Below are 21441 nucleotides of genomic sequence, written 5' to 3' on the forward strand. Positions count from 1 at the left end.
ATTGTTGATTTGGAAGTATGTTACTTATTAGTATTGCATGTGATCACAAGTTTCTAAGAAATGCATTACTTTACCTTAACATCTTTACTTGATAAGATAATTGTGTGTACTTGTGATTCTTTACCAAAAAGATACAACTGATGATTTGTTGGTTTGTATGCAAAGTAAATTAATGTATGAAAATGAATAAGATGCCTTTACAACTTATTCATTTACAAATCCGTGTTTATCAAAGACATTTATGGGAAACCTCTTTAAAAAAATCCAAATTATTGGTAAAAAAGGAATGTCCTTAAAATATAACCCAAATAAATGTGATTAAAATATGTATTATTGTAAAATGTACTCCACATAAGTTGATCTGTATGCTTACTTATTAAAAGCTCTTTCAGCTAACCTACATTAAGCTGAATAAAATGTCTGTAGAAAGCAATAGCATTAATCAACTGGAAATGCACCAACAAGAACATTCTTTCCAGGAACCTTATGGAAAATATTTAGGAATTAATGAGCTGTTATAATGCAAAGCGTTGCTGATAAATAAGTTTAAAAAATATAAAAATATAATTCCTTATTCAAAAAAAAATGGGCCTGTTTTTCCTTTGAGGTTGAAGTCGCTTCTTAGTTTTCCTTTGAAAATGACTAAAGCTTTTACAGAGTTTGACATGCATTTATTTCATACTAACAAAACTAGTGCAATAAAAAAATAGAATTGTCTTGTTTCTTCAAACCTGAAAAAACAAACTGAATAACAAATAACATGGAGGCGAGCAAAGGTTTTAACAGTAGTTTTGGTTGGCAAATTTAACATTACATTTTTTTATTTAGTTTGTAGAATATCTTCTGGTTAAACAAAATTTAGGAGATATCTATGAAATTAATATTATGGTTGTGAGTATAAGCGCCCCACTGGATGCAACAATAGAACAATAGTAACAAAGACACACGATGTCATGATCACTCAAAGGTTGTGACCTATATCTGCTAACATGGCGTCTTAGTTGTATGAGCATGAGTTTTAATTCCAAATATAAAACAACATACATAATAAAAAATAAATACTCGGACATTCCCTCAAGACCAATGCAGCCATATGCACATGAATACGAGTCTACAGCCACGCTAACGGCTCTGTAAATACTTGGGTACTTTGATCTAAATGCTAACATCAGCATGCTAACATGCGCATGAGGAAGATGCTAACATGCCGATGTTCAGAAGGTATGTTCACCATCATACATTTAGAATGCTAATATTTGCTAATTATCCCTTAACACACTTGACTTCAGCAAGAATTAGGTTGAAAACCAGAGTTGGACAAATACGATCTTTTAACTGATGATGGCGCTGCAGAAAAAAAGCAGAAGATCCCCAAATTAATTACAATTCATCCCGCGGGGAACATGAATGCCCGCACCAAATTCTTTGGCAAACCATCCAATAGTTGTTGAGGCATTGCGCTCAAAACTATAAATGTCAACCTTTTAGTTGTGCTAGTCAGGAGATGGCCAGTCGTTAGGATACATCCTCTAGGAACCATGAGCGTCTGTACAAATGTGTCCCAATCCATCGAGTGAACGTTGGGATATAACACTGGATAAGAGAACCTTTTGACCTGCTGATGGCGCTATAGGAAAAGTGGCTCCCCAAAGTCATAGGATTCATGCCCTGGGGACCATGAATCAGAAGATAGCATTAATTGATCCCAAATGGAGAAATTGAGGTTATTGTCATGGTACTCCATCTAACAGTTGTTTAAAATACTTCAGTCTGGACCAAAGTGGAGGAGCAACCGACAGGATGAACAACATCCACGGAGTCAGCACGGCTAACACAGAAAACCACGCTGTTCATCAGCCGTACTCTTCTGTCTGTTGTTCTTTTTCTTAAGATCACTTACTAAAGTTACTAATGATAAACATGGTATGAAGAAGAAGACGAAGCACAGCCCTGACAGAAGGTGAACACGTTAATGAGCCTGTTGCCAGCGTGACGGCCAGTCTTTCTCTATCCAGCTCTGCAGCAGTCGCAGCACATCGATGCGCTGGTAGATGCGGCAAAGTTCGGTGAGCTCAGTGACCGTCTTCTGGTTGTAGCGCAGCAGGAACTCCTGGGTGGGGCTCTGGGACAAGGAGCCCTGGGTCCGGTGCTCCAGCAGGGTCAGTTCATCGTAGCTCATCCCCCAGCGACTCGCAAAGTTCTTCCAGTTTTTGATGGTGCAGTGATTCGGGTCCAGCTTGAGCCGCAACGAGTCCAGGAGATCTTTGTCGTTCATGAGATCACTTATCTTGGGTGGAGGTGCCGGGCGGCGGCACTTTTCACAGGGGCTGCTTAGTAACTGCAGCTCTTTGGGGTGGTCTGAGCTCAGAGGTGGACAAGGAAGATTGAGTTAGTACAATATACTGACAACATCTGAAATGGAATAAATATCTCAACTACAGTTGAATTAATTCATTTGGTCACCTGGCCCCCGAAGGCTATCGCAAAGTACGGCCATCTTGGGTGTCCCTGCCACCTCGTGGTCTCGACATATACCAACCCCCCCCCCCCCCCCCCCCCCCCACCACCACACCTGCCCATGCCTCCCACCTGTCTCTATTGTCAGCTGTGATGACGATGATGATGATGAAGTTGCTGTAATCTAGCCGTAAGCCTCGCTGACGAAACTAAACAAAGTAAATTAATTTCCAGCCCTGTCAATTGCTCATTATTAGTGGCGTATTCTCTGGCTGTGTATCTGTGTAAAGCAGTTGTTGCCCTAATGTTTATTCCACCTAGAAAATGTTGTAAACAATCTGTTGCTGTTATTTTACAGCTTAAAAATTAATTATGTTTTCATTATTATATGTCCTATCATTAATAAGGTTATCAATAAATGAATGCTATATTAATGTAGAAGGATTAAGTCATGATTTGACTGTTATTACAACACATGAATATACCTGGTGAAGTAGATGTTGGGCAGGTGCATTCTTCAACATCTTGAACTGGCTACAACACAGAGAAACATAAATCAGTTACATCACATCCTGTTTCCTGGTGTTCTACATTATGGACACTGTAAATACATTTGTCCTCACACACATCACTGTTCACATCATCAAAAGATACATAACTTAGTATAACAATGTAAATATATAAAAAGGAAGAGAAGCCAATGCAAAAGTACCTTAAACTTGCATTATTTCTCTGGTTGTATAGAAGTCTATGCTTCATGTGGTGCCCTGGTCCAGCCCCTTGATATGCTGCTATAGGCTTATAGGCTGCTGGGGGATGTTTTAGGATACACTGAGCACCTCTCTCCTCTTCTCTCTCTCCTTATGGATGAATTGACATCTCTCCATTGCACCTTATTAACTCTGCTTCCTCCCCGGAGTCGTTGTACCTCCTGCCTCATTGGCCCCGCCTCTTTCGCGATGCCTCCTGCATCCGTGGCCCTGCTGAAGCCCCGCCCCCTCCTCCTCTCTTCCTCCTTCTGTTTCATGGACTGTGGATCGTGCTCCATGCCTACTACTAATTATTCATACATTTCTGTAATATTAATTGAATGTGTTGTTACTGTGTAACGCTGTTCATTCTATACATATGACATCTTTTGCTTCTGTCCATCCGGGGATGTGATTGTGTGAATGTGATTGTGGGCTATACAAAATAAACAGAATTAAATTGAATTGAATGTGTCAAAGCTGCATTCTCTCTACTGACCACCAGGGGGCGAATGAGAAAATGACTCTACTTCTCTCTCTGTATTCCCTCAGTAAACATTGTAAACATGAGTTTTTGGTCTCAATCTCTAGTTTCAAGTCTTCTTCAATACAGCGTGATGTTCATTTAGTAAATTATGGTCATTTAGAGTCAAACAGACCATGAAGCAGGGGATGCTTTAAGGCGGGGCTACAAGGTGATTGACAGGTCTCTACCACAACGTTGTCCAGTCTGTGGGTGATGTCATGGGGACTATGTCCATTTCTTAAATGAGTATATACTGTATTGCACTGCCTTCACTTCACCACCTATTCTGCTAATACTCCCTATATGCCGTACTAGTAGGCCTAATATTGCTTTATTGGTTACATTTTTAAAACCTGGCAGACAAATCAGCTGTTTTCCATGTTGACATCAGGCTGACTTGACCCCCTTCAGTCTCGGCTGTTGTTGTGTTGAACAGCCGGCCTTTCTCAAGTTATTTTTCCCTATGCGTTTGGTTGTGGCAGGTGCATGTCTCCACTTATGCAAGTTATGTGCCTCAAACTGTGGCTACGTGTAGTGAAACATGCCTGGACAAAAGCCACGCTGCACATCAAGGAGAGCAGCAAGACGCTGCGCCTGGAGGGGATTGGACCGGTTCTCTTTTCAAGTCCCACTGCTAACATTCTCTCACTAGTTTACCTTTTAAACAATGCCGTCTTTTATAAAGCTGCGTGACGGAGAGTGAAGTTAGCACTCTTTCTGCCTTCTGTGTTCCTGCCGTGTTATTAGCGTGTTATTAGCGTGGTACTCACAGCTCCACCTCCAGTGGGACAAAACCACATCTTTCTAACCTCGTTGGCTGTTTATTATGCCGATATATCGCTGACTATTCTGTCCATCTATAAACCGTCTATGACTGCCACTGGATTACGTTTGTTTGTGGGCGGGTCCATGCTGAGAGGAAATGAGTAGAAGGAAACGACCTGCACAGTGCAACCCGGTGACGCAGGTTAAACATCCGTTGGTCGATTTGAGTGGAACGGTGTGAATCATCTGGCCTTCTCAACCAATGGACTGTTTAAAAAGGAAATAAGAGCATCTCCAACACTGTTGATACATACAGTGTTTTAATATCACGCCGCTCTTCATGATAAGTTTGGTGACGGTTCGACATCACACCGTTTGTGGTTAAATTAAACTACCTGGCTTTACAACGTTAAACTACCTGACCTTTAAGAAAGAAGAAGAGAGAGGAACATCAGGGGGCCTGAGGGGCGAGTGAGACGTTACGCTTCTAATGGTGTGTCTGTGAAAGATGACGACGAGGGACTCCGGTTTCAAACACAGGTTGCATCCGTACTGACCTGTCTTATTCTGTCTGAGGGGCTCAGGAATCCAGAGGGCATGGAGCTCAGGTGGAGTGTCACAGCATCTGATGGAGACACATTACAGCGTATTCTCATGAAATAAAACACTGCAGGAATACTAATCGCTGACAACGACAGTGACAGTTTCAAATGTACTGCAAGTGTCAAATAGAGGCATTTATAATCATAGCCTAGATGAGGAGGGTGTCAACACAGGACCTTCACCCAGGTCACTGCTGTTTGTGTCCCGTGATTCTAAACAAAACCATGATGTTTTTACAGGGTTGTAAATTCAACATGTTTCTCAGTTGGCTGTTCCAGTTTGATTCAGCTGACGATGCAAACTCTTTCTTTCTTTTTGTATTGTGTTATTCTAGTTGTAGTTATTGTGTGTTTTTTTTAACCTGGCTGCGGAAACACTACTCAAGTTTCAAGTTGTATTTGTCTCATACATCTTTTTACTCGTACACTTACATTTTGCCAGTTAATCTCTCCTCATTGAAGCTCAATACTTCTGACACAAATGTCTCCCATTAAAAGCCTTCTAGTGGGGCGCAATCCTTGCTGGTGTTGATCTGTTTCTGTTTCGTGCAATACATAACGCAGAGTTCACCATGTGAGCTGTTATAGTAAAGGTCATTAGTTTTATTTGAGAATGTACACTTGGTATGTTATGCTTTGTAAAAGCGACCATTGTGGTTTGACCCTTATTTACCATTAGGATCCGTCACCTGCACCGGATAATTGGCCTCCAGGGACTGTGGGAGAGACGAGAGAACATGAGAGAGAACAGGAACAAAGCTCAGGAGAGAAAAGCTGCTGTGTTTGTGAGGCTGAGGCAACATTCAAGACGTCGTCTGTGACTGTGGAAGAACGTGAAGATAGAGAACAGCCTGCTGCAACCTGTTCTTCAGTGAGCCCCGGGGCTCCACCAATCACAGCACAGTGTGTTCAGTTATGGTCCATTTCTTAGCAGATTACCGTAAGGCTGCTTTCTGAGGAGAAATCAGTGCAAAGCACACTGGATAGACGACGAGTCAAGACAACGAGGCAGCTAAACAACACGAGTGGAGGAAAGATCAAACAAAAAGGAGCTTACAAATTCGGCCACAAAGCTGGTGGTGTCTGTGTCCTCCACAGGTTCAGAGCTGCTTCTGTCTGTGACAAAGAAAAAGGGGAAATGCTTCAACACATGCTGTCACCTTGACTCTTTTGGACTCTTCCTACTTCTCACCAAACTACCAACAGCAGAGATGCACAGAAAAACCACTTCCTCCAGCCAACGAGTATGTTCTGCTAGTGAGAGTTCATGTCGGCAGTAAAACTGGGTAGTAATGACGCACCAGGAGCATTAACGGGAGGTAAACTGTAATTTGTAAAAGCAGGGAAGACTTTTTCACATTATTCCAGTCTTGTGTTTACCCTCCAAAAGCAAACCAGCTTCAGGGCGTGAACAGCTCTGAGAAACAGAAAAATAACTGTTCAGCACCAACGTGGAAAACTTTTAAATCAAATGCCTTCGACACTGAAAAAGGGAAATTTCTAACAAGCACATTCACGGATGAGTTGGGAGAGCAGCACAAAGGCAGCTTTTCAGCTCCGGGACGGGGTTCTGTGGGCCTTCATCGGTCCACGTCACTGTGAAGCCATTGTATCCAAAAGGGCTCCAAATAAAGAACTCGTCTGGCCTTTCTTGGGTTACACTCTACGCCGATGAAACTGTATTTTGCTTGGGAAACTAGAATTAGGATTAAGTGATCAGGTGTAAGCAGACCGTTTCCTCCATGCAGCGTTCAAGGAGTTGTTCCCTTGAGAGAGAGCAGTCATGTATGTAGGTCACAGAGACAGTGTAACCGGCCCGTGTGTCAGCCACCAGCTCACAGCCTGGTTTAAGATGACACTTCTCTGGATTCTGGCATAATAGTCACATTGTCATTACAGCATGAGCAGTTTCTCTTTCTGTACATTGAACTTCAAATGTAAACAGAAATATCTCCAAAGCACGGTGAAATACTGAGTCCTGCTACGGAGAAAAGGTAATGAAGTGTACTAACAGGTATGAGTAGCAAAGCCTGATAATCGTCTTCCTCTGTGCCATTGAGCTCCATCAACTATTTCAAACTCCTGTATACACCGTCGTACAGTTTATGTCTTATATTAAATATTGTATAAAGGAACCAATGGGCTTGGAGCTGAGAGATAACAACTTAAAACTTTACAACTTACAAAAATCTTGATATTGCTACTGGTGGACAGTTATCCTACACACGAAAAAATACAATTGTTACAGTCTCACTCAAAAGGAAATGGAATAACTTGAATTGAGAAATGAAAGAATCTTTTTCAAATACACCGCACAGGAACTGTGTCGAGAATTTGTTTTTGAATCCAATCTCGACCCCAAGAAGCAAAATAAAAATAAAATCACGAAGACACCAAAGACTAACAGCTCGAGCTACAATAAGACATTATTGGTTTCTGACTTTTTATGGGATCGTTTGGCAATAAAACAAATATAGAATAACACAAGACTTATCGCACTGCTTTCCAAACTGCAGTTGTCGTCAATGTTTCTGGAGAGTGCAATATAATATAACTGTCTGCTGGAAGAAACAAAAGCCAGTGTTTGTTGAGGACGAACAACTTGCTCGTTCAGAGTGACCGGGTTTCCTTGGCCCCCCGGAAGTTCTGAAATGAAGTCACTCTTCAGCATATTGACAGTTTAATAGATTAATGCCCCCCCCCTCTCATGCTATCTCAGACTGACCTTTTGGACCTCATGGCCAATTGAATGATCTGATTTAGCAACGTTAAGGCGATTGGTTCCCCATCGTTGTATTCAAGGTGTGTACTTTCAGGTTGGAAACAAAGAATTCGCTTGCAGAACGCAAACGGATTGCCGAGGACGCTAACGTACGTTTCAGTGGGCTGATGCATGCTTGTGATAGGAGGAGAGTCGAGGGCTCCATCTCTGCCTACAGAACTAGGGTTACGATATCGAGACCTTCGTTAGCTGCTCAAGTGCAACCGCATTCGTAGAAAGCAAATGTTGAAAGCCTAGTATGAAAATATGCTGGATTTAGAAATGCTCAGTAATTCAAGGCAAGTGAGAAAAACGACCATCTGTGTTGTTGTGACTATGAAAGGCCTCCCACGTACTTGAGCTCTCGGCATGACAGACACGGGACTTTCTATGTTGTCACCCACACACACACACACACTTCAGTGTGTGGTGTTGCATTTCGTGGGATGCCAGTAACACTACATGTCTAGATGAAACCATCAGGAGGTGACAAACAGTATACTCAATTCAAAGGAAATAAAAAAGGTAAATTCCCCTTCACCACAGTTTTGTCGAGCAGCCTACACAAGACTCTCTAGTTCTATGGTCTATATTAGTCTCTTATGTTTTATATGTGTTGAATCAATAATCCAAGCTGAACATACGACACTTGTGCAGAAACTGAATTTCATTTAATCCTTCCATATTTATTATTATTTTAACTTGAATATTGGCACGTTTCAATGGATGCTCGGCACTATGCAGGCATCAGATTTAAAATGCCAGAACCAGCAGTGTGTGGGAACTCGTTTACTGTATCTGAGGTCCTTGAATCACATCGTTGAACTGTGTATTGTTTAACTGTATTGAAAAACTGTAAATTAAGTATTCATTATTATTATTGAAATTGAATATATTAGTTTACATCTGAATTCCAATAAATCAAATGTCGCTCTGTTTACCGCGCACGCCATGAGTTGTGTGTACTGCTCACCCACACTATGTTTATTTATATCATGAAATTATGAGCTCAACAATGGAGTTCACAAAGTGCTGTGAAGAGGAAGCCGACTGAGTGGCCCGCAGAGCGATATCGAGCGGCTTTGAGCGGAGATTACGAACTGAGCCAGAACCAGAGCGTGTGATTGGAGGGGAGCCTACGTTCTAACCCCGCCCACATGCTCTGGTTCTACCAATTCAAATTCAGTTCTTGCAATTAAATTTCTGTTTTACTGAGACACAAATACGGTTGTTGAGGAAGAGCAACCGAGTGCAGAATATTTTGTATTCTCTATTACTCAATGAATTGTTTGGTTTGTTATAAAATAGTAGTTATACTAAAATAGTATAAAATAACTGTCCGAGTTTAAAATAGTATTACGACATAATACAATTGTAATGTAAAGCCAAACAATTTTCAGTAAAGTCATGGTAGAAAATCATCCTATAAACAACTTGCTCGTTCAGAGTGACCGGGTTTCCTTGGCCCCCCGGAAGTTCTGAAATGAAGTCACTCTTCAGCATATTGACAGTTTAATAGATTAATGCAGTGGGCTGATGCATGCTTGTGATAGGAGGAGAGTCGAGGGCTCCATCTCTGCCTACAGAACTAGGGTTACGATATCGAGACCTTCGTTAGCTGCTCAAGTGCAACCGCATTCCATCCATCCATTATCACCCGCTTATCCGGGGTCGGGTCGCGGTGGCAGCAGGTTCAGCAGGCCGACCCAGGCTTCCCTCTCACCCGCAGCACTTTCCAGCTCATTCTGGGGGATCCCGAGGCGTTCCAAGGCCAGCCGGGAGATATAATCCCTCCAGCGTGTCCTCGGTCTTCCCCGGGGCCTCCTACCAGTTGGACGTGCCCGGAAAACCTCTAATGGGAGGCGTCCAGGAGGCATCCTGACTAGATGCCCGAACCACCTCAGCTGACTCCTTTCGACACGAAGGAGCAGCGACTCGACTCCAAGCTCCCCCCTGATGTCCGAGCTCCTTACCCTATCTCTAAGGCTGAGCCCGGCCACCCTACGGAGGAAGCTCATTTCGGCCGCTTGTATCCGAGATCTCGTTCTTTCGGTCACGACCCAGAGTATGTGACCATAGGTGAGGGTTGGAACGTAGACCGACCAGTAAATGGAGAGCTTTGCCTTCCGGCTCAGCTCCGATGCGCCTATCGATCTCCCGCTCCACCTTACCCTCACTCGTGAACAAGACCCCGAGATACTTGAACTCCTTCGCTTGGGGTAGGCAGTTTGCCCCCACCTGGAAGGAGCAATCCGCCGGTTTCCGGCAGAGCACCATGGCCTCAGATTTGGAGGTGCTAACTCTCATCCCTGCCGCTTCGCACTCGGCTGCAAAACGCCCCAGTGAATGCTGGAGGTCACGGTCCGAGGAGGCAAACAGGACCACATCATCCGCAAACAGCAGAGAGGCGATCCCGAGACTCCCGTACCGGATCCTCTCCGCCCCCTGGCTGCGCCTAGATATCCTGTCCATGAAGGTCACGAACAGGACCGGTGATAAAGGGCAGCCCTGGCGGAGGCCAACACCCACCGGGAACGTGTCTGACTTACTACCGAGGATACGAACACAGCTCCTACTGCAGGCGTACAGAGACCGGATGGCCCATGCCAACGGGTCCGGCACCCCATACTCCCGCAGCACCCCCGCAGCACCCCCCACAAAAACCCCCGAGGGATCCGGTCGAAAGCCTTCTCCAGGTCTACAAAGCACATGAAAACTGGTTGGGCAAACTCCCAGGACCCCTCCAGTAATCTTGCGAGGGTAAAGAGCTGGTCCACTGTTCCACGACCGGGACGGAATCCGCACTGTTCGTCTTGAATCTGAGGTTCGACAAGCGGTCGGAGCCTCCTCTCCAGCAACCTGGCATAAGCTTTTCCCGGGAGGCTGAGCAGTGTGATACCACGATAGTTCGAGCACACTCTCCGGTCCCCCTTCTTGAAGATGGGAACCACCACCCCGGTCTGCCAGTCCATGGGCACTGTTCCCGACCCCCATGCGAGACTGAAAAGGCGTGTCAACCAAGACAGCCTAACAATGTCCAGCGCTTTCTCATCCACCCCTGGCGCCTTGCCACCAAGGAGCTTTTTGACTACCTTAGCGACCTCTGCCAGGGATATGGGTGAATCCACCCCAAAGTCTTCCGGCGCTGCCCCCTCTCCGGGGGACATGTTGGCCGGGTTTAGGAGTTCCTCAAAGTGCTCTTTCCACCGCCCGACGATGTCCCCAGTCCGGGTCAGCAGTTCCCCCCCCCTGCTGAGAACAGCCTGGGGTAGACCCTGCTTTCCCTTCCTGAGCCGTCGGATGGTTTGCCAGAACTTCCTTGAGGCCAACCGAAAGTCCTTCTCCATGGCCTCCCCGAACTCCTCCCATGCCCGAGTTTTAGCCTCCGCGACCATCGCCGCTGCAGCCCTTCTGGCCCGCCGGTACCCGTCAGCTGCTTCAGGAGACCCCTGGGCCAACCAGGCCCGAAAGGCCTCCTTCTTCAGTTTGACGGCTTCCCTCACCCCCGGTGTCCACCACCGGGTTCTCGGGTTGCCGCCACGACAGGCACCGATGACCTTCCGGCCACAGCCCCGAGCAGCCGCGTCCACAATAGAGGCTTTGAACAAGGTCCACTCGGATTCCATGTCCCCAGCCTCTCTCTGGATTTGTGAGAAGTTCTTCCGGAGGTAGGAGTTGAAGACCTCCCGGACAGGATCCTCTGCCAGACGTTCCCAGTTCACCCTCACTACACGTTTGGGCTTGCCAGGTCTCTCTAGCCGAGTCCCCCGCCATCTGATCCAACTCACCACCAGGTGGTGATCAGTTGACAGCTCTGCTCCTCTCTTCACCCGAGTGTCCAAGACATACGGCCGCAGATCAGATGATACGATTACAAAGTCGATCATTGATCTCCGGCCTAAGGTGTTCTGGTACCAGGTATACTTATGAGCCACCTTATGTTCGAACATGGTGTTTGTTATGGACAAACTGTGGCTAGCACAAAAGTCCAACAACAAAACACCATTCGGGTTCAGATCGGGCAAGCCGTTCCTCCCAATCACGCCCCGCCAGGTTTCTCTGTCATTGCCCACGTGAGCGTTGAAGTCTCCCAGGAGAACTATGGAGTCGGCAGGTGGCGCCCTTTCCAGGACCCCCTCCCACCGACTCCAAGAAGGCCGAATACTCCGAAATGCTGTTCGGTGCATAAGCACAAACAACAGTCAGAGCCTTACTCCCCGCAACCCGTAGGCGCAGGGAGGCGACCCTCTCGTTCCCCGGCGAAAACTCCAACAAAGCGGCGCTCAGCCGGGGGCTCGTGAGTATCCCCACTCCCGCCCGGCGCCTCTCACCCTGGGCAACTCCAGAAAAGGACAAAGTCCAACCCTTCTCCAGGATCTTGGTTCCAGAGCCCATGCTGTGCGTGGAGGTGAGCCCAACTATATCTAGCTGGTACCGCTCCGCCTCCTGCACCAGCTCCGGCTCTTTCCCCGCTAGTCCCTAGAGCTAGTCTATGCCGCCGGCGATCGGCCCGCCCAGGTCTCCCGCCTGGCCCGCCGCCCGGTCTACATAGCACCCGACCCCGATAATTCTCCCTGCGGGTGGTGGGTCCACAGGGTGACTGCTGCTCCATGATGTTTTTTCGGGCTGAGCCCGACCGGGCCCCATGGGCGGAAGCCCGGCCACCAGACGCTCGCCGACGAGCTCCCCTCCTGGGTCTGGCTCCGGGAGGGTGCCCCGGTTTCCCTTGTCCGGGCAAGGTAGCTTCAGTCCGTGGGCTGCTTATCATCAGGGTTTATTGAACCGCTCTTAGTCTGGGCTCTCCCCCGAGACCTGTTTGCCTTGGGAGACCCTACCAGGGGCTGATGCCCCGGACAACATAGCTCCCAGGATCACTGAGCCACTCAAACTCCTCCACCACGTTAAGGTGGCGATTCATAGGAGGAGCATTCGTAGAAAGCAAATGCAGTATTCATTATTATTATTGAAATTGAATATATTAGTTTACATCTGAATTCCAATAAATCAAATGTCGCTCTGTTTACCGCGCACGCCATGAGTTGTGTGTACTGCTCACCCACACTATGTTTATTTATATCATGAAATTATGAGCTCAACAATGGAGTTCACAAAGTGCTGTGAAGAGGAAGCCGACTGAGTGGCCCGCAGAGCGATATTGAGCGGCTTCGAGCGGAGATTACGAACTGAGCCAGAACCAGAGCGTGTGATTGGAGGGGAGCCTACGTTCTAACCCCGCCCACATGCTCTGGTTCTACCAATTCAAATTCAGTTCTTGCAATTAAATTTCTGTTTTACTGAGACACAAATACGGTTGTTGAGGAAGAGCAACCAAGTGCAGAATATTTTGTATTCTCTATTATTCAATGAATTGTTTGGTTTGTTATAAAATAGTAGTTATACTAAAATAGTATAAAATAACTGTCCGAGTTTAAAATAGTATTACGACATAATACAATTGTAATATAAAGCCAAACAATTTTCAGTAAAGTCATAGTAGAAAATCATCCTATAAAGGATATCATATTTTGAGAGTAATTGTGCAGCAGTGTAAGATGCAGGTGATTTCTAGTTAATATGTAAAACAAATACAAAACTAGAGTACACAACCAAACATTGCACCCCTGGGTGGTATTCTGCTTAACATATCGTGCATTAAGTATTAGGACTTGCAGCCGGTTACCCAATTATAAAGTGTAAGTTGAACCCCAGATCAGTTGAGTATTGTTTCTCCCTCTCTGGGAATGCAGGGGCATGTAACGGCACGCTCTGGGTAAAGTTCAAGAGATGAAATATAAACCACATCATAATACATCGCTAAGGGCCATAATTCCACACAGGTGAAGCGAGCTTTTCTCCGTTTTGACCACCCATGTCTCCAGTCTGTTTGCTGAGTTTGTTTTCACACATGAATGGAGGTGAATGGCGTGCCAACACCTGACCCCGTGGCACTGTGGAGTCTAGACGGAGACACACACACACACACACACACACACACACACACACACACACACACACACACACACACACACACACACCTTGTACAAACTCTCTGCTATGTAGCGTAGCTGAAAGTGTGCTTTCACTGCGCGTGTGTTTTCTTGAGCTGCACTGGATTACACAGGTATTTTAATGCTTATATCATCTCTTTAAGACATATCCCCCAAACAACACGGGATGCTCCTCTATGATCAGTCACATAGAAACATTCTGCAAAAGAAACCGACGGCACTTTTCAACAGCTTAGTGTGCTGCAGTGTCTGTGCCACTGAATGGGTGCACTGGGAACATTTGGGGATTTACACTGTGAGGTAGATGAGAAGTTTAATCACAATCTTATCGTGTGTGTTACACATAAAGCTTAAGTCAGGATGTGGTTAGCTTAGCTTAGCATAAAGACTGAACGTGGGGGGAAACAGCTAGCCTGGCTCTGTCACCAAACGTTGTATTTAATTGGTTTAATCCAAGAGAAATATAAACGTGACACTTTGTGTTGCCAGGTTTGGTAGCATCGTGTTTAGGGGTGGGAAAAATGGCCAAAAGATCGGCGGTTCGATCTCCGGCTCCTTTCACCCATGTCGAAATGTCCTTGAGCGAGACACTTGACCCCAAATCGCTCCTGCAGTGTGTGAATGTGTATGATGGGCAGGTGGCACCTTGCATGGCAGCCGCCCGTCATCGGTGTATGAATGGGTGTGAATGGGTGAATGATGACACGTCACGTTAAAGAGCTTTGAGTGGTCAGAATACAGACCAGTTACCAGTTCAACATCATAGCGTGTTGTCAGTTCATGAAAATGGTCTCAACAGGTTTTACATACTGTAGCTCCATCCAGTCGTTTCACTTCTATTTGCAAAAAAACCCCCAAGATGGTGATAAACAGAACAAAAAAGTCCTCTTCTTATATTCAGTCTCCGGTCGAGATGCTTCCTCTTGCTCTGTAGCTACGACTTCCCTCTTCTCCTTAATGTCACATCCTCACGTGAGAATTGTTACCGCGTGGAAACAGTGTTGCCAAATCTCTACTGGTGGACCCATTTCTGCCATCACACGGTGTATATACCCTGTCTCCCAACAGATCTGGCAACCCATGCTGCAATCTCAGATGACGTGCTGGGTTGGATTGGTGAAACTGTTCTTAAATAGTTCCAGTAAGGACATTTAAAAATAAACACTTACAACCATTAAACCATTCGACATTTTCACATTTTTGTTTCTGTATCGGCAGATTTTCCTCTCACGATAATCCCCAAAACAAGGTGTGAATAGTTCTTTCTGGAACTACTTTCTACCAAAGGAATCATCCATTTTGGATGTCCTTTTGTGAGATCTTTGAGCACCACAAACAAAATTCCCTTTTCCTTTATTGTTTTTGGGGAAAACCCAATGCATCCAAAACTATCTGCATGGCGAGATACAATGACACAATATGTGTGTGTGTGTGTGTGTGTGTGTGTGGGTGAACAGACCCTTAAAAAACACACGCAAAGCCGATAGAAAAGACTTCTTTCAAGTTTCAGTGACGAGATCAACCTTAAGCCACACGCATCTCTCTAATAACAAAAACATATTGGTCAACACACCTGCAGCCACACAGCTGTTGACAGGAGGTCCGACTGTTTCCAGCCACTGTGCACGGAAGGTCAAGTAAAACGGTCGGAAGAGGGGTCACCTGGACCACCGTCTACAACTAGTGTACATGCATTAGTGTGTGTTATCTGGCTTGGCTCAGCTGTGGCATGAAAGGTCAATAACCAGTCTATTAAATAACTAAAAACTGTAACGTTGACTACATGCCAACAGATTTCTGGGCTATAACATCAATTGTACAGTTCTCAATCACTTGATAAACATTATTTAATGTTTTCTCATGCATAAGGTCCCCAAATAAACAAATGAAAGTGCAATAAAGTTACAACTGAACCATCGTAAATCTCCAGTTTAAACGTTATAGCAGCCATTTTGAACTGAACTAAAACCTCCACAGCCTGGCTGGTAGTTTTCAGATCAACTCAAGACGTGCAGTGAATTACAGTTGAGTCGTGGTGAAGGGAACTACAGTGTACACTCGGATCATATAGGATGGCAGACAAACAGCCATTAGGCACGGTGTGTGGAAGTGGCAGGACATAACGAAGTTAGATAGCCCTAAAGGAAATGATATAGCATATTCATATATACACATGCCATGAGGTCATATGTGCTTCTGAGCGGAGACAGTTGGAAAGCCACACTTCTTGGACGTATACATGAATGTGTTTTAGAACAGAGAAGTGAGTTCACTATAGAAACTCATGCATTTGGCTCTCAAGGCCACTGAAAACTAGACTGAAATAGAAAGTGTGCAATCACATGTTCATAGATATGTTGTCTCATATGAATCACTGGGTCAAATGCAGACAAAGCCTTCTGTGTTGAGGAGGGAATAATAAAGCTAAAAGTAGCAGCTAACGCCTTCATTAATGGTTATACATCATTTACTAATGCTTTAAAAAGGCATTATTGACCACAAGTTTGGGATTTGCCACCTTGGTTGTAACTACCGGTGAGGTGTAATATTTGGGGGGTTTAATGGCCTAAGGAGGCTTGAATCACATTACTAAAAATAATCAATGTGTATTTTAAGTCGGTTTTAGGTGAAACTTTAAATACAGGAGGATCAAGGGATTGAATATGTTCCAAAACAAGGACATGCTCGGCACGATGGTGGAGCTTTTGAAACTAGTTTGATTGATACGATAGTCTACACACACGTTCAGTGCACACGGGCCTTGTCTTTTACTGATCAGATCCTCGGTATGGATGAAGGTCAAGTCAAAGGTCAAGTCAAAGGTTCACTGGGCAAAAGGTAACGGGTTGCCATTATTAGATTATAGAAACTTTCTTGGTTGTGGTTCCAGGAAACATCTACTGATTCATCTCAAACTAACAAATTAAAATGTTATATATATATATATATATATATATATATATATATATAAATGAATAAGCTAATAAAATAAAATATTTCAAATGGTAAAATATGATTCATGTTATTACAACAAAGACAATACGACATACTGCATGACATGATCCATTTAGGAGGTCTCGATGTTAGTCTATATAGTCTTCACCGTTCACTAAGGTAATGTAAAACAAATAAAATAGTTAACACCGGAACAAACCGTCAGTGTCTATGAAGACACTGGAATATCTGACTTACCAAATGGTTCCTTAAACGCCCTCAAACTGCTCATTTTTGAATCCATGACGTCTGCCATGCAGGTAGATGCACGAGGTGAGATATAAAGTGTCTGTATGACGGTAACAGGTGAGAACCACGCTGTAATCCTCCGGTGCGCAGCAAGAACACACGCCGACAGCAGCAGCCCAGCGGCGGCAGCTCACACGAGAGATACACCTTAGTGATGAAGAGGTAGGCTGCCAGGATCAGTGCTGCCTTCACGACCCCCTCGGAAATTCAAACACATCCCTCTCGGAAGTCGTTAACAGGCGAATACTCGTCAACGTAAAAGCGCCTTAGACTTTAATCCCGGCGCCACCAGGTGGTCACTTTATGTCACAACAGCTTATGTGTCTTTATAACATAAACAAACATAACACAACTACACACACCCACGCACACAAACAAAGTAGTCTCTGTGCTGCTGCTGCTCTACATGAAAAATATTTATTTTAGAATTAAGCAAAAATGGCAAAAGTGTTTTTTCATGTTTTAAAATGTAATAATTTGCTATATATCATTTACCTTACATGATACATTGTATGTATTTGGGTTTCGGACTGGTAGTCAGACAAAACTCTACATCTGATGACCTCATCTTGTTCTTGAGGATATTAATTTCTGTCCTAATATCACACCAGTGAGACCTACTTGAATATTCTTCATCATTTTAGATTTGATTGTCCCTTAAAAAGTCTGTGCATGTGACTGCCTTCAAAAGCTGCTGGGTCAAAACGTTCCTCCTCTAAAGTAATGGTGGCCATTCTATTATGTTCAATCCAAATATACTGTAAAATGCAGGTTTTATAAATGATTTAATTTCCCTTTAAGAGTACACAGGTGTCTCAACATGGCCAAGCTACTGTGGAATACCTAATGATGGGACACTGACTCTCACACAAATCAATCAAAGTTGGTCCAAATGGAAAATATTGTTTTATTAGAATTGTAAACGACTTGCAAAATTTGATTGATGATTTCCCTTTGTGGTTTTCGTGTTTATTTACCTTTTAGAATTATGAGGCTACGCAAATTTACAGTGACATGATTTGATCATATTAAAGCATTAAAGTAAAAAAATGTAAATAAGGGTCCATGATGTTCAGAGGTGTGTGTGTGTGTGTGTGTGTGTTGATAAGACACGTTTACCTTGTCCAAAGCCAGTGCATAGATGTTTCATATAACGACATGCACGCTCATCACGTGTTTGTATGTTTCCTGTTCACATGTCACACATTCAGGGCGTTTCCTGTTCTCACTGTGGTCAGATAGAGGAAGCTTGTTGGAATGGAATACACGTATATGCAACGATGGCGAGAGAAAGACATTAAAATAACTTGTTAAAACAAGAAAAAGCAGCTCATTTACCAGTAATATGTTATATATGTTAATGTTACATATGTTATGCTATATATATATATATATATATATATATATATATATATATATATATATATATATATATATATTAATCCTACTCCTTCATAACGCCATCCATTTCATCGCTCGTGGTCACAACGAAAGATGACGTTTCCTGCTCGATAAGGTACACTCAAACAGGTTTGGTAAATCCGGCGTTCCTTGAACGCATCGAAAGAAAACACACTCCGCCTCCGTCATCACGCACAGCGACGTAACCCGCTCGACCAATCAGGTGAGCAGCCCGCAGCTCAGGAAAGAAGCCGATGATATGGCAGCTTCGAGAGCGATCTGGTGGAACTTGCTTTGTTAAAAAAAGAAGAGAAAACCCCCTTTTGATTATGAACACGCGCTGTCCTCGAGACGGCAGCCGCGCGACATGATTTACGTGATATTGATGTCCGCGTTCTCCGGGGCGGTCGTTACGCTGATGCTGCAGTTTCTGTTGATCTACCGGAGGAGCCCGGAGCCCACGGGCAGGACGGTGCAGTACGTCAAAGTGGTGCCCGGGGACGCGCTGAAGGATTACTTCAACACCCACCGCGCGGAGCCGGGTCCGACGGAGGCCGGGAAGCAGCAGGAGGCCGCCGCCTGCGCGAGGCAGCAGGAAGCCCCCGGCACCGGCGGCGGAGGCAGCCCCAAACAACAACAGCCGCCTCCCGTCGGCGAGCCCACCGACGCGGCCAGACCCGAAACGTGCAATTTCCTCAACGCCATATTCCGGTTTCTCTTCAGGGAGCTGCGGGACACCCCCGCCGTGAGACACTGGCTCACCAAGAAGATCAAGGTGGAGTTCGAGGAGCTGCTGCTGACCAAGACGGCGGGCCGGCTCCTGGAGGGGCTCAGCCTGCGGGACATCTCGCTGGGCGACTCGCTGCCCGTCTTCAAGACGGCCACGCTCATGAAGCCCGTGCACCTGAACGAGGACGGCATGTCCGAGGAGCTCAACTTCGAGGTGGACATCGAGTACAATGGCGGCTTCCACCTGGCCATCGACGTGGAGCTGGTGTTCGGCAAGTCCGCCTACCTGTTCGTGAAGATGCGGCGCGTGGTGGGCAGGCTGAGGCTGCAGTTCACGCGCATGCCCTTCTCCCATTGGTCCTTCTCCTTCCTCGAGGACCCGCTGGTGGACTTCGAGGTGAAGTCCCAGTTTGAGGGGAGGCCGCTGCCTCAGCTCACCTCCATCATAGTGAACCAGCTGAAACGGGTGATCAAAAAGAAGCACACCTTGCCCAACTACAAGATCAGGTAGGCTCCCCCAGACACCCCAATGTGGGCTGGAGGAGGTCCTCAGCCGGCTGTAGACCCACAGAGGCCTCCTGCAGCTGTTAAGAGAGACCACAGGGATTTGAAAACAAACACCTACATTATTCAGGATAAGGCCCCAAGGGAACAATGCTAATAATGGTCATAATTCTATAGTGCAAGCATACTTCTATTCTATTGTGTTGTCATACAACGGAAATCAATGCCCTGTTTCACGGAGAGAAGGTTCAACGTGTCAAAATGACCTAAACATACAATAGAGTCTCATGTGGGTTAGGGGCTATTTATTCCAAAGGACTACATGAACTATGGCTACTACCTTTCTCTAAAACGGTACCACTGGTGGCAACAATAACATATTTAATGACGAGCTTTGAATATTATGAATACAATGAGGACAAGGAGCTAGACGGAGCAATTGTAAGAGCATTGGTCTGAAACCAGAAGTGGGTTCATTCAGGAAGCTTCAAGTGCTTAGAAAGCCGTGACACTTCCCCCCCAGCTCAAACAGAACGGTAGTCGATGTCAAATAGCAAAACCTTTGGAAAACTAAAGTACAAATGTTCTGAACTGTCACTGGAGCTGCTGCTCTCCCCTCCACGCTGGTCCATTTCTTCCAGCAGTGAATTTGAGTTATTTTCTGGAGAAATAGTGTCCTTTCAACATGATTTAAAAAATGTTTCTTTTCTCTTCATACACAGACTTTTTGGTAATTCTTCTACTGTGGCTACACTGCATAGTTAGAATTGGTATGCATATGACATATTTGTCCTTAAACTCTCTGCTAAACCGGGTCTTTCTTCACAAATCAATCTCACCAGTAGGTCCACCCTGTTCGGGATCTTTCCAGTGTGTCACAATGGTCCACCACAGCCTTCTTCTGTGGATACTTAAGACTTTGAGGTTGTGAGTTGCAGCTGAAAGCTCTGGAAACATGTGACTAAATGGAGCTTGTGTGGAGTTTTCTTTGGTCATAAACTGTTTGTTTTCATGACAAAAGTCCACAGGATGACTTTAAAACGCAGACTGTCCGATTGGGAAGTTGCTGTCTATTGACTTGACTGAACAATGCTACAGATCACAGAGACTTATCTTTACACACATTTCAACAGATGACAGAAACGCAAAATACAATAAATCGCTTGAGGTCAACGTAGGCCAGGTTTAAGAACACATTTTGTAGGGATGGGAATTCCGTTTACAGAAGTGAGAGAAAGAGAAGACAGGAAAAAAAGGGAAGTAGAGAGAGTAAGAGAGAGAAAACTAAACGGAAACTTGTGACACTAGGTCTGAGTGTTTTCCAGAAGAGACCGAGCAGTGATCACGTAGTGGACACGCACTGCTGAAACTCCAATCGGCAGATTGACACAAACTATGCAGCCGGTGACGGAGACGTAGGTCTATGCAGACCCTGGCCGCCTGGCGGTGACGTAGGTCTATGCAGACGTTGGCGGAGACGTAGGTCTATGCAGCCGGTGACGTAGACGTAGGTCTATGCAGACGCTGGGGGTGACGTAGGTCTATGCAGACGTTGGCGGAAACCTAGGTCTATGCAGACGCTGGCGGTGACGTAGGTCTATGCAGACCCTGGCCGCCTGGCGGTGACGTAGGTCTATGCAGACGTTGGCGGAGACGTAGGTCTATGCAGACGGTGACGGAGACGTAGGTCTATGCA

At 45.2% G+C, this 21441-nt stretch overlaps 2 protein-coding genes across 4 annotated transcripts in view; one reads left to right on the forward strand and one right to left on the reverse strand.

The window, feature by feature from the left end:
- On the reverse strand, positions 1-18286 carry edaradd (EDAR-associated death domain). 3 transcript variants are annotated; one of them, XM_034551786.1, is made up of 6 exons: positions 18231-18286; positions 6157-6211; positions 5773-5815; positions 5055-5122; positions 2943-2991; positions 1-2358 (listed from the first exon to the last, which is right to left on the reverse strand). In XM_034551786.1, the coding sequence occupies exons 1-6, from the start codon at positions 18269-18271 to the stop codon at positions 1970-1972; spliced, it is 645 nt and encodes a 214-aa protein (XP_034407677.1). In that variant the 5' UTR covers positions 18272-18286; the 3' UTR covers positions 1-1969. The 3 variants fall into 3 exon arrangements, with proteins under 3 accessions (XP_034407677.1, XP_034407676.1, XP_034407678.1); XM_034551785.1 differs by lacking the exon at positions 18231-18286 and adding an exon at positions 17061-17344 and having other exon boundaries at positions 6157-6215; XM_034551787.1 differs by lacking the exons at positions 5773-5815; positions 6157-6211; positions 18231-18286 and adding an exon at positions 17061-17347.
- A 336-nt stretch (positions 18287-18622) lies between these two features.
- pdzd8 (PDZ domain containing 8) overlaps positions 18623-21441 on the forward strand; it is a 41833-nt gene continuing 39014 nt past the window's right edge. The window contains exon 1 of the mRNA XM_034551395.1: positions 18623-19748. Within this exon, the coding sequence (XP_034407286.1) occupies positions 18880-19748 (869 nt within the window). The 5' untranslated portion in view covers positions 18623-18879. The remainder of the gene's footprint in view (positions 19749-21441) is intronic.

Source organism: Cyclopterus lumpus, chromosome 15, assembly GCF_009769545.1.
Source record: "Cyclopterus lumpus isolate fCycLum1 chromosome 15, fCycLum1.pri, whole genome shotgun sequence".
NCBI lineage: Eukaryota > Metazoa > Chordata > Actinopteri > Perciformes > Cyclopteridae > Cyclopterus > Cyclopterus lumpus.

What these genes read in the sequence shown, in the direction of transcription:
- edaradd (XM_034551785.1), bottom strand. Translation starts at nt 17,118, where the DNA reads ATGGCAGACGTCATGGATTCAAAAATGAGCAGTTTGAGGGCGTTTAAG. An exon ending in GGCGTTTAAGGAACCATTTG is followed by an intron (nt 6,216 to 17,060) that starts GTAAGTCAGATA and finishes TCTTTGTCACAG; the next exon opens with ACAGAAGCAGCTCTGAACCT. An exon ending in CCCAACATCTACTTCACCAG is followed by an intron (nt 2,359 to 2,942) that starts GTATATTCATGT and finishes CTCTGAGCTCAG; the next exon opens with ACCACCCCAAAGAGCTGCAG.